Source organism: Lissotriton vulgaris, chromosome 1_1, assembly GCF_964263255.1.
Source record: "Lissotriton vulgaris chromosome 1_1, aLisVul1.2, whole genome shotgun sequence".
NCBI classification, from domain to species: Eukaryota; Metazoa; Chordata; class Amphibia; order Caudata; family Salamandridae; genus Lissotriton; species Lissotriton vulgaris.
Genome location: NC_141685.1, coordinates 992,531,688 through 992,544,619, shown reverse-complemented (window position 1 = coordinate 992,544,619; position 12,932 = coordinate 992,531,688). Strand labels below are relative to the sequence as shown.

Here is a 12,932-nt window from a genome sequence, read left to right as displayed (position 1 = left end):
GTCTCATTCCTGTTTGAGAGAAATAAGTAAGAGCAGCCATCTCTGCGACACAGCAGCCACGCTAATCAATCACTTGGAGACCATCATGCCTTTGTTGAGTATCTCCTGAATATCAGTGCTTCTATCTATCTTCAAGAAAGTTCTCTTACAGCAGCTCAAAAACAATTCTCATGGCTGAATTGTATCTTAGTACTGGCTCACTGCATAAAACTGATGAGGTGCCACTGACTTTTCTTCATGATAAAACCAGCTGCTTTGTTCTTTTTTTGTTGTTATTGGATTGCAAAAGCAGGAGCCATCAATGCAATTTTCTGGCAGCTATGAAGAAACCAGTTACCTAGCTGCACAAATGGTTTCGGAGAGTGAAACTTTGCTAGGTTCCTGTGCTGTTCACTAGTACACTAAGGAGGCTGGCTTAGTATATGGTGCACACTTATTTAATGAAGCACCTAGCACTAATCCAACGCTATGGTGATTTTAGTGGCCTTAGACAACCATAAAAAGCTCTCTAAGGCATAGATATGGATAACAGCCTTCAGACTTAGTCCAGAAGGAGAGTTAAGTAGCTTATTTTACCAGAACGAATCATATAGTGTAGGTTAAACGAAAAAGAACTTCAGTGTAGTTATAGAAATAGTTATATTTGTTATACATACTCACTAACACATTGGTATATCTCCTACCTGGAGATCTCAACACAATACACACAATATTTCAAATGTAAACAGTTAAGTAAGCACAAATACACAGTGGTCTCCAAGGGGAGACCAAACCATATACTAAAGAAGTGGAATGCAAATTGCGACCAAAGTCAGGACTTGGACCAGAGGACTCAGAAGAGCTAGGGACACAAGGAACCACCAATGGTAAGTACCCAGGAACCCCACGGAGGCTGTGCGCAGAGTGGAAACAGACACATAAACCTTGCAAGTCAAGTGGAAAGTCATGGCTGTATTTTTTAAGAAGGACCCTTCCCAGTGTACCCTGAAGAAACCCAGTGGAAGACAGAAGGTTGGAGAGTCAACCCATCCGTGGATTCCCCAGGATCCAGGATACCTACACCAGGGAAGCCTGATGCATAGGTGCAAAGTGACGTCGGAAACCGCAGTTGACCACAATGGAGGACTTCCGAAAAGATGCCGCTGGTGAAGAAGGTAAAAGAGTCTGGTGGAATCAGAGGATGAATTCTTGAAGAGGAGTACCTACAAGCAGAGGGGGCAATCTATGCCACTCGGAAGTGACCAGGAGGCATGGAAAACCAATGGCCACTGATAATGGAAGATGCAGGAGTGACGACGGTAACCTTGTCTCTGCAGGTGTGAGGACCATGCGATACTGTGGAAGACCAGGAGCCATTCACAAGCTATCCCACATTGAAAGTCAAAAACCAGGGGTTAGTGTCCAGCAGGAGCACCAACAAGCCTTGGCAGCAGCAACAAATGTGTCAAACGAAAAAGGTGCAGCGTTGGGACCACAGCAGGGTCCAGGGGACTCACCAAGTGCAGGAGAGTCAGAGTAGGCCCCGAGCGAGCAGAGGAGCCCACTGAAGCCAAAGAAGACCCTCAAGATGACCCAGAGGCACAGGAGTTGCAAGAGGACCGTGGGCAGATCACCAAAAATGCAGGCCCACAGTGCAGTGGATACGGTGAGGACGAAGATATTGGCAGGAAGAGAGGCTGGAGCTTCTTGTAGCCCGAAGATCTCTGGAGGATCGAATCATTAAGCCTTGGCAACGACAGGTCGACGCTGTACACAGGGGTTCTATTCCACCTGTTCCGACGTGGGATACTCAATCAATCAATCAGTCATTTGTAAAGCGCACTACATACCTGCGAGAGTCTCATGGCGCTTGGGGGAAGGGGGGGGGGGGGGGGGGGGGTCGGTGCGCTACTGATCGAACAGCCAGGTCTTGAGCATTCTCCTGAAGGTCAGCAGGTCTTGGGTCTGTTGTAGACTCAGTGGCAGGGTGTTCCATGTCTTGGCGGCGAGGCAGGAGCAGTATCTCCTACCGGTGGTTGTTCTTCGGATACACGGGTTGGTGGCGAGTGAGAGGTTGGCGGAACGGAGCTGGCGGTTAGGGATGTAGAAGGAGAGCCGTCTGTTGAGGTAGGCTGGGCCGGTCTTGTGGAGTGCCTTGTGTGCGTGGATGAGAAGCTTGAAGGATATCTTCTTGCTGACGGGAAGCCAGTGCAGGTCCCTCAGGTGGGGGTGGATGTGGCTGTGGCGTGGTACCGAGGCGTTTTGGATGCATTGTAGTCGTTTGATGAGCTTGGTCGGGGCTCCTGCGTACGTGGCGGTTCCGTAGTCGAGTCTGCTGCTGACGAGGGCCTGGGTGACTGTCTTTCTTGTATCTGTCGGGATCCATCTGTGGAGCATGCGGAGGGTGTTGAAGCAGGAGGAGGAGACAGTGTTGACCTGCTTGGTCATTGAGAGCGTTGAGTCAAGGATGATTCCCAGGTTGCGTGCGTGGTCGGTGGGTGTCGGGGCTGCTCCCAGTGCAGTCGGCCACCAGGAGTCGTCCCAGGCTGAAGGGTTAGAGCAGAGGACCTCCGTCTTGTCCGAGTTCAGCTTCAGATGGTTGGTCTGCATCCAGTCGGCAAAGGCCTTAATTCTTTCGTGGAGGTTGGCTTTGGCGGTAACGGGGTCCTTGGTGAGGGAGAGGATCAGATCAGTTGAGTGTCGTCGGCATAGGAGATTATGTTGAGGTCGGGCGATGTGTGCGAGCAGGGTCATGTAAATGTTGAACAATGTCGGGCTGAGGGAGGATTCCTGGGGTACGCCGCAGATGATCTCGGAGGCTTTGGACCGGAAAGGGGGGGGGAGGCGGACGCTCTGGGTTCTGCCGGTGAGGAAGGAGGTGGTCCATTCTAGCGCCTTGTCTCAGATCCCTGCGGCGTGCGCATAGTGTGCGGGGGCAGACTGTCAAAGGCGGCGGAGAGGTCTAGGAGGATTAGTGCTGCGGCCTCGCCGTTGACCAGCAGAGTCCTGATGTCGTCGGTGGTGGCGAGGAGGATGGTCTCGGTGCTGTGGTTGCTGCAGAACCCTGACTGGGAAGGGTCCAGGATTCTATTTTCTTCAAGGTATCGGGTTAGCTGTCTGTTGACGATTTTCTCGAAGACCCTAGCCGGGAAGGGGAGCAGAGAGATGGGCCGAAAGTTCTTGAGGTCTCTTGGGTCAGCCTTGGGTTTTTTCAGTAGGAAGTTGATCTCAGTGTGTTTCCAGCTCTCTGGGAAGGTTGCGGTCTCAAGGGAGAGATTGATGTTGCGCAGGTGGGGTGCAATGGAGCTGCTTGCTTTGTTGAAGACGTGGTGCGATAAGGGATCTGACGGAGAGCCGGAGTGGATTGTGCTCATGGTCTTTATGGTGTCATCGATGCTCACGCTGGCCCAGGCTAGCTGAGGGTAGTGGTTGATGGTGTGCGAGGGTCTGTTGTGTTGCTGTCTGTTGGGTCTGTCTGGGTGTTGAAGCTGTCGTGGATGTCTGCTATCTTGTGGTGGAAGAATATGGCGAGGGAGTCGCACAGGGCTTGTGACGGCGGGATGTTGTTGGTGTTGGAGCTGGGGTTGGAGAGATCCTTCATGATGTTTAAGAACCCCTTGGTATTGTGTGCGTTGTTGTCAAGGCGGTCTTTGAACGAGGTTCTCTTGGCGGCCCTGATTAGGTGGTAGTTGTGGTTGCGGATGGCGTCCTTGTGTGCTGCTCAGTTGTCCGGAGTTTAACGCTGAGCCATTTCTTCTCTAGTGTCCGGCAGGCTTGCTTGGAGGCAAGGAGTTCTGGGGTGAACCAGCTGGCCCTCTAGCTAGTGTCTCGTGAGGGGTGGGGGGGGTTCTACAGCCGGGCCAGGGTGTTGGTGCAGTCTTCGATTGAGCGTCTGAGGCTGTGGGCAGCGTTGTCATTGTTGGCGGGTTCGGTGGGTGGGCTGAGAGCCAGGTTTGCATGTAGTTGGTCTTCGGTGATTTTGCTCCAGCAGCGGTGGGGGATCTGTTGGGTGCGGTGCTGTGTGGTGGGTTTCTGGAAGGTGAAGTGGATGCATCGCTGGTCGATCCAGAGGAGTTTGGTGGTGTGCACAATGCTGCAAAGCTGCCCCAGGACACACCCATGGACCCTTCGCCAGCCACTCCTGCAAGTTCGCCTGCATCAGGACCCACACCAAATCCACTAATTCCAGACACAGCTCCGACTCTAACCACCTGAAGTGCATCCTGCTGAACACCCCCTCAGTCCACAGAAACGCCACTGAACTCTGGGACCTACTCGACACTGCATCGCCAGACGTCGCCTTCCTAACAGAAACCTGGATGAACACCACATCAGCACCCGACATCGCCATAGCCATCCCGGACGCTTACAAGATCATCCGAAAAGACCGCACCAACCAAACAGGAGGAGGCATCGCCATCGTCCATAATAACACCATCCAAATCACGACCAGCTCCGACAATAACCTCGCTACCGCCGAAAACCTTCACTTCCAGATCCACACCGACCCCAGGACCACACTTAGAGGCACCCTCATCTACAGACCACCAGGAACCCGCACACAATTCAGCGAAGACATCACTGACTTCATCAGCCCACACGCCCTCCCCTCCGAGGACTACATTCTACTGGGAGACCTCAACTTCCACCTGGAAAAGAAAAATGACAGCAACACCACCACCCTTCTGGACAACCTGGCCAATCTCGGACTCAAACAACTTGTTACCACCCCCACCCACCTCGCCAGACACACGCTCGACCCTATCTTCACCTCCAGCAAACACATCTTCTTCGATCACACCACAGCTCTCCATTGGACTGACCACAGCTGCGTTCACTTCAGCTACATAAAGACCTCGACCCACAACCCCCAACAACCTATTCCTTGAAGAAACTGGAACGAAATCACCACCGACCAACTCTTCACATTGCTTAACCAAAACCCTCCTGTCATATCATCGGACCCAAACCAAGCTGCCACCAAACTCACACAATGGATCACCCACAGCGCTGACAAATTAGCACCCTTGAAAAACCACCAGAACAAACAAGCTAGCAAAAAGGCCCCCTGGTTCAACGATGACCTTAAGGAATCCAAGAAGTTATGTCGTACTCTCGAGAAAACCTGGAGAAAAAACCCAACCACTGACAACCTGACCATCTTCAAGGACGCCACCCGCAAACACCACCAATTGATCCGATCCACCAAGAAATCAGCATTCAAGGATCGACTCGACAACAACGCCCACAACAGCAAGGAACTATTCAACATCGTCAAAGAATTTACCAACCCCACCGCCGGCACCAACGACATCACTCCCTCCCAAGACCTCTGCGACTCTTTATCCTCTTTCTTCCACAACAAAATCACCGAAATACATAACAGCTTTGAAAACCAGTCCGAGGAACAGTCCACTCCACCCACCTCCGAACCTAAACAGCACCCTCACAACCTCTGCGCCTGGAACCCAATCACCACTGAAGTCACCATCCGCCTGATGAACTCCATCCACTCAGGATCTCCAACCGACCCATGTCCCCACCACATTTTCAACAAAGCAGACTCCATCATCGCACCCCACCTCCGCGATGTCATCAACTGTCCCTTCAACTCCGCTACCTTCCCAGAAAGCTGGAAACATGCCGAACTCAGCGCCCTTCTGAAGAAACCCACAGCAGACCCCTCTGAACTCAAGAACTACCGCCCCATCTCTCTCCTCCCATTCCCTGCCAAAGTTATTGAGAAAGCCGTCAATAGCCAACTCGCCGCCTTCCTTGAATCCAACAATTCCCTCAACCGCTCACAATCCGGCTTCCGAGCCAAACACAGCACCGAAACCGCCCTCATCGCAGCTACAGATGACATCCGAACCCTACTGGACAACGGAGAAACAGCTGCCCTAATCCTACTTGACCTCTCCGCCGCCTTTGACACAGTCTGTCATAGCACCCTCATACAACGCCTCAGCAACGTCGGAATACAAGGAAAAGCTCTGGACTGGATCATCTCGTTCCTCGCCGGGAGAACCCAGAGAGTCCCCCTCCCCCCATTCAAATCAGACGCCACCGAAGTCATCTGCGGCGTACCACAAGGATCATCACTCAGTCCCACCCTCTTCAACGTTTACATGAGTCCCCTCGCATCCATCGCACGACAACACAACATCATCTCCTATGCAGACGACACCCAGCTGATCCTCTCCCTCACCAAAGACCCAAACACCGCCAAAACCAATCTACACGGAGGAATGAAAGAAGTAGCCGAATGGATGAAGAACAGCCGTTTAAAACTAAACTCGGACAAAACGGAAGTCCTCATCTTAGGATCTTCCCCCTCTGCCTGGGACGACTCATGGTGGCCTCCGGCCCTGGGTACAGCACCCATACCTACAGATCACGCATGTAACCTGGGCTTCATCCTGGACTCCTCCCCTCTCGATGACCAGACAAGTCAAGGCTGTCTCATCTTCACGCTTCAACATCCTTCGCATGCTCAAAAAAATCTTCCGTTGGATCCCCACTGAAACAAGAAAGACAGTCACCCACGCATTGGTCACTAGCCGACTGGACTATGGAAATACCCTCTACGCCGGAACCACAGCCAAACTACAGAAAAAACTCCAACGCATCCAAAACGCCTCAGCCAGACTCATATTGGACATCCCCCGTCAAACTCACATTTCTGGTCACCTGAAAGACCTCCACTGGCTCCCCGTCAACAAGAGAATAACTTTCCGTCTCCTCACCCACGCACACAAAGCCCTCTACGACCTAGGACCCGAATGCCTCAACACACGACTGTCCTTCTGCACACCCACCCGCCAACTACGATCATCCAATCAAGCCCTCGCCACAATTCCGCGCATCCATAGATCCACCATGGGAGGAAGATCCTTCTCCTACTTAGCGGCCAAAACGTGGAATTCTCTCCCCACTCACCTCCGCCTTACACAGAACCACCTCTCCTTCAGAAAGCAGCTAAAAACCTGGCTATTCGATAAGTAATACACACACCCTCCCTCAAGCGCCTTGAGACCCTCTGGGTGAGTAGTGCTCTATACAAATTCCTGAACTTGAACTTGGCTGACGGAGACGTGCAGGTTTGAGAAGACGGGGTCAAGTGAATGGCCGGCAGAGTGGTTGGGCATTGTGACGAGTTGCTTTAGTCCGAGGTTGGCGAGGTTATCGTTCAGGGTTGTGGAGTTGTTGTCGTTGTTGTTCTCAAGGTGAAAGTTCATATCTCCGAGGAGGATGTAGTGGGTGGAGGTCATGGTGTGCGTGCTGATGAAGTCGGCGATGGAGTCGCTGAACTGGAGACCTCAAACTTGCTTGAGAAGACAGTGCAGACTTCGAGGGAGTTGCAGAACCACCAACTGTGTTGCTGAGCCTTTCAAAGTCCATAGGACGTCAGGAGTAGCAGACCGGTCAGCTTGGTTGCGGTGTCTACAGTGGCAGGGGAGTGACTCACTCCAAGATAGATTACTTCTGGTGTCCTTAATGACCACAGGCCTGGAGAGGGACCTGGATGGAGCACAGGCACAGATGCAGGAGACTGGCAGGACCACGAGACTAGGAGCAGCAGGAGACTTTCTTGAGGCAGTCTCGGTTCCAGGCATAGTCCAATGAAATCCAAGGTGCCCAGACGGTTTGAGTTGAAGTTGTTTCAGATCTGAATCTTGTCCCACGATGAATCTTAAGAACCACCCACAGGTAAGTCCTTAAGTACCTTAGGGAAAGGATTGGGGCGATTCAAGGGTCCCTTCCAAAGGAGGGACTGGACAGAGGGGAGGGTTTACCCATGTCCTTTGTCCAGTTTCGCGCCAGAGAGGGGACCTACGGCTCGCTGAACTGGCTCAAACTGGAGTATGTAAGGAGGGCACCAAATGTGCCCTTCAAAACAGTCTGGTGGCGCTGAAAAGCACCCCTACCCCAGCCCAATACACTAAGTCCTGTCTGGGCGGTGCTCACACCTCCCTGTGGCAGTAAACCTGTTGTTCTGCCTTCCCCATGCTCGAGGTCACCAGCAGGAGGGCAGAAATGTGTCTGGGGTCGACAGCAGCTCTAACTTGCTGTTAGACCATGAAAGGCTGGTACTGGGAAAATAGGGGGGCACCCTACGGGAGCCTCCCGTACATGGGATCCTATATCCACCCCTGGAATCATTCTTGGGGTAGGATTCCAACATGTTTGATACAAACATGACCGGTTTCGGTGCAGCCAATATATAGTTAGATATCTTGTATTTGACTTTATGTCCACTATATGTATTAAATAACTGACCACACTTACAAAGCCTGGAGAATCGACTTCTGGGTTTGTAGAGGGGCCCTGATCATGCAGGGGCACCCTCACACTGGCAACCAAGCACCCTGCCATCAGGACTGATGAGTTTGCCATAGGGCTCACTTATAGGGTTTATGTGCAGGGTCCTCAGATATAAGGAATCTTGTATCTGTAGTAGGTAGTACTAGCACCAACGTACATAGGCTGTAATGGCAGGCTTGTAGTCACAGTGTGAGTTGTCTCTCATGGGTGGCATAATACATGCTGCAGCCCATGGGAGACCACTGATATACCTATGCCCCGAGTACCTTAGTACCATATTCTAGGGACTTACATGGGTACACCAGTATCCAATTGGGAAGGTACCGAAGTACTTATCACTGTCAAGTTTAGGGAGGAAGCACAGTGACTGAGGTCCTGATTAGCAGGCTCTTAGTCAGAAAACAATATCACCAGCAACAAGTGGGGGTAACCATGAAATCAGATCCTACTTTCCTACATCGACTCTCTAGTGACTGAGTCTAGAAGTGTTAATTTTCAAACTTTCTTCTGGTGGGCATCAACTAGGCTCTAGGCTTACTATGCCATGTACCATAAAACAACAATGCCCCCCAATATCCATTTTAATTTTTTTTATATTATACAGCTCCCCTCCTTCACTGAGGAAGTGGGGAGTTGTGTAAATTATTCAAATCATCTGAAAGTGGCACATGGGAATCTAGCTAAAACCATCCTTACACGTACAATGTTTCTTTTGCTGAGTAATTCTCTAATAGAGTCACCTGCCGCGCATTGGCTACTCAGCAGTATAACTTTCCCAGTGAAGTGGAAGGGTGGTTGAAGGGGGGAGTACTAAATAAATCTTCCAGCATCGGCTACCTCACTAACTCGTCTTTTCATCTTCGGAGCAACAGGGTTTAGTGAATGTTTAAATGACCATGATCTTCTTATGCAGATGTAATGGGAAGATACACTGGAGCAAAGAAAAATTAAGAACCTTTTTTTCAAACAGACTGCCTTTGGTTGCACTTCAGGACATTTGCCAAACTATAGCAGGTATGAATAATATGAAGTAGCCATCGGGCAACAGTTCCTTTAGTAATCACTGTACCTAATGCTTGTGATGCATGTGCTAAAAAGATTCGCTTGGAATGTCTATCTCTTGTTTCTTATATACAGTGTATTATGGTCTTCATACCTCGAATATATGCAGTGTCATGTCAACTGCATTTGTTTTTGCTTTTGGAAAAAAAAGGATGACAATTGTATAGTTTGACTAACCTGAAACAGTGAAACCACTTGAGGTATAAATGTTGGATGCGTTCTCATAATAACCTTGCCTTTTAAGATACTTCAGTAGGGTTCCTCAATTGCGAATGCATGCATTTTGCTTACTCTTGATAGAGATGTGATGGGAACTAAAATCTGTTTTTCTAAGAATTGGGAGCTTTATTGAAGCTTTGTGATTGGCGCAAAGGCACTTTCATTAGTCCTGCCAACATTCAAATAAGATTGAATTGTAGCAATGGTACAATGTGGAGGTTATAACATATTTGCTCCCTCTATAAAACTATTTTTTAAACGAATGGAACTTTTTTGTTATTTTTTTACCTTCAGTTTAAGCAGCAATAGAAGACAGAAAGACTCTTAAAGAGGCATGGCTATGTTCACAGTTTTATTGATGTGTCAGGAACCTCACAATATAAATAGCTTGATCTATTAAAACTATTTGTCTGGAAGGCTTAAGTGACTGGGTTCTGCTATTTCAAGAGCCAAGCAGTTTTCTGCGGATCTATTTGCATTGGAAGAAATACTTTCACACCGTGCATTGTTAGTGTCTTTGTGAATTGGCATTTTGAGGACATTGCCTAGCGCAGTATGCATATTATGTGAATACTGTATCGGAAATGGATATTTGGGTGTCACAAAAATTAATACCATGTTGGAAACCTTGAATTTCAGTACAATTAATGGATACAGTGATGCAAATATCCAGCAGCAATATACTCGACTGTGCACTCCCCCTCTGACAAAGGATGGCAATATGCCTTAAGGGAAAAATTTTGGCATATTCATTTTTTTATGTCAAATAGATGTACGCGAGGTGTACTCCGGAGCAACAAAAAAAAACTGTCACAACTGTCTGAACTCCCATTTATCTTGTGTGCCCGTTTCTCTACTTAGCATGCCTGTATGCATTTTTTCTATTCCTGTATGATTTGCTACAAATAAATCACTCAAGGCTGTTACCCAACTACAAATCTCCAATTCTAGTTTTGGCAGTGGGTATGAGATTATCGTCCAGTTTGTTGTGCTAAATTTTCACGATTGTGTCAGTGATGGCACACTTTTTTGGAGTATCTACCGAAGGAAAGACTATAGTGCTCAAAATATTATCTTGAGTTCTACGTGGTTTGTTTTGACTGCATCAAGTCGTTATCCCAAACACCACCAAGATCATTCTTTACTATCAGACACTGAGTAGTCTGATAAATGTGACTCAGATCCTGCAAGGCTTTCTCTCATGATTGTTGGTGTGTTGATTACGAGCATCTGTAATGCACTATCTGTGATGAAGAATGTTACTGCAGTTAGATATGCCCCTCTACTAACAGTTGTTGACCTGACCTTTCAGACACTTCTTCTAAAGAGAACAATAATGTAACAATCCCATATGGGGGGCCCGTGTTCTAGGTGATATTCTAGTAAGTGAATAAAATCGAGTCTCTCCAGATAGAATTGTAATAATGGTATTTTAAATAAGGATAATGTGTTGTACATGTATAAATCTATTTGTACTCTGACTGAACTTTAAGATGACGCATCTAACAAATGCAGCAAGAAATGTAAAATATTTGAAAATGCAGTTGTTAGTGGGCGTCTTAGGTGGTCCTAAGCACCGGACTATGCATCTTTATCTTTCTGCTGACATAACACCTATCAGGAGGCCTGCTAGCTTCTCAATAAGCCTCCCATGCATTTAACAGGTTTAGATATTTTTATTTTTTTTAACTTCCGCAGCTGGAGGGTTGTCGACAGAGCTGCTACAATATGCAGCCCTCTAGGGAGCTCAACTAGTGATGCATTTAATCATCCCCGTAAATAAGTGAAATACAGAGTCAAAGGCAGACGTATAGTCTTGTGAAGTCCTCAAAGTTCCCCAGCTAATATATACCAATTTCAGGACAATCTGTTCAGATACTCTCCGAAGCAAAGATGGGAAAAACGATGATACTTCTACATTCCAACTTGATGCATTTTGTCCTTGTTCTGGTGGATATGGTAGAGGAATAGGGATCCAGTTCGGTAAGCCCCGGTATCCCACAAGTGTCTGTTGAGGAACAGACCTGCAAAAAAAATAGGCAGACAAAAATTCTTTAACAGCAAGTGTTCAGATAGCTAGAATGAGGGTGCCCACAGACCAAACTTACAGTGTAAGTGAAGGTTAGTTCATACCGGGAAGGTAGATTGGGTAGTAGACCGTGTGGACCCACTGTACTCAGGTGAAGAAAGGTTTCATACACTTTTTACAGAGTAGAGTGTAATTTAAAAACTGGCCTACTGATCTACCATGTGAGTTAATCCATGAATGAAAAACCTTTTGGTGCGCTATGTAAAATTTGTAAGAAAATTGATTAGAAAACATCTGTAAAGCTTGAAAGCCTCAGGTCTGATGTCATCAATCAGTGAGCATATTATACCACACCCTATATGTACCTGAAGACTCTAAGTAAGTAAATTCAGAAGGTGATATAACTTCAAATCATCCCAGGACCCATGGTACATAAAAGAGACAAGGTATTTGAATGATATCTAAGTTCAATCAGTAAATGAGCAGTAAAGGGCAGCTTGTATGCACATCTAGCTTCCAAGGGCTATGGAAAAAACGAGAGTCAATAAGTAAACACAAGACGAAAGTCCATACCTGAATTTTTAAACCTCTGGTTCTCTGTAATCTGATGGACCAAAACCAGAGCAGAACAGTCAGAGAGCCTGAAGCGTCACTTTACATTTTACTGGCTGCCTTTACACTGTAACATGTAGAGAAATAAACAACCTACCTGGGTCTTTCCTCCCACGTCCTCTTCCTTTTGTTTGGACTATTACGATTTCAGTTTCCTCCTGAGGCATTTCAGAGATCTTCTGCAGGAAGAGCTTCTCAAGAGATTCAGCCATTAGGACAATGTCATCCCCAGGCTGCATAGAAAAGAATGACAGGCACCAGAAATAAAGCATTAATCTATGGTTAGCTTACAATTACTGTGCTTGCTTAAGACCCCCCCAATCTCTGCAATCATAACTCAATTTTAGAACTGCACCATAAAAATCACATTTACATAAATGTGGGGATAATATACAGATCAGTTACTTGGTTTTTAATATATAAATGGTTCATGGATGATCCAAGATTGATTCTTTCAAATGGCAAAGTACAAAAGGTTGGGCTGCAGACTGTTCAATACAATATCAACACAATGGTTCTGTAGGGCTTCTCTACAGAGCAGAGTATGCAGTTCCTGATGTGAAAAACAGAGGAACAGAAGAAGGCTAGGAAGGAATATTACTCTGACATTATAGTGGAGACAGGGTGTCTCCCAATTTGGGAAATAGGGCCCTTACACAACCAGCTGGGTGTCGTACTTACACATAGGGCATGCTCCTCCTCAGGT

General features: G+C 47.8%; 1 protein-coding gene across 6 annotated transcripts in view; it reads right to left on the bottom strand.

Moving 5' to 3' along the window:
- Window positions 1–12,932, bottom strand: part of BRD4 (bromodomain containing 4) — a 1,320,550-nt gene that overhangs the window by 882,593 nt on the left and 425,025 nt on the right. For all 6 annotated transcript variants that reach the window (XM_086960824.1, XM_086960816.1, XM_086960841.1 and 3 more), the window contains exon 4: window positions 12,324–12,459. In XM_086960824.1, the coding sequence (XP_086816950.1) occupies window positions 12,324–12,459 (136 nt within the window). The remainder of the gene's footprint in view (window positions 1–12,323; window positions 12,460–12,932) is intronic.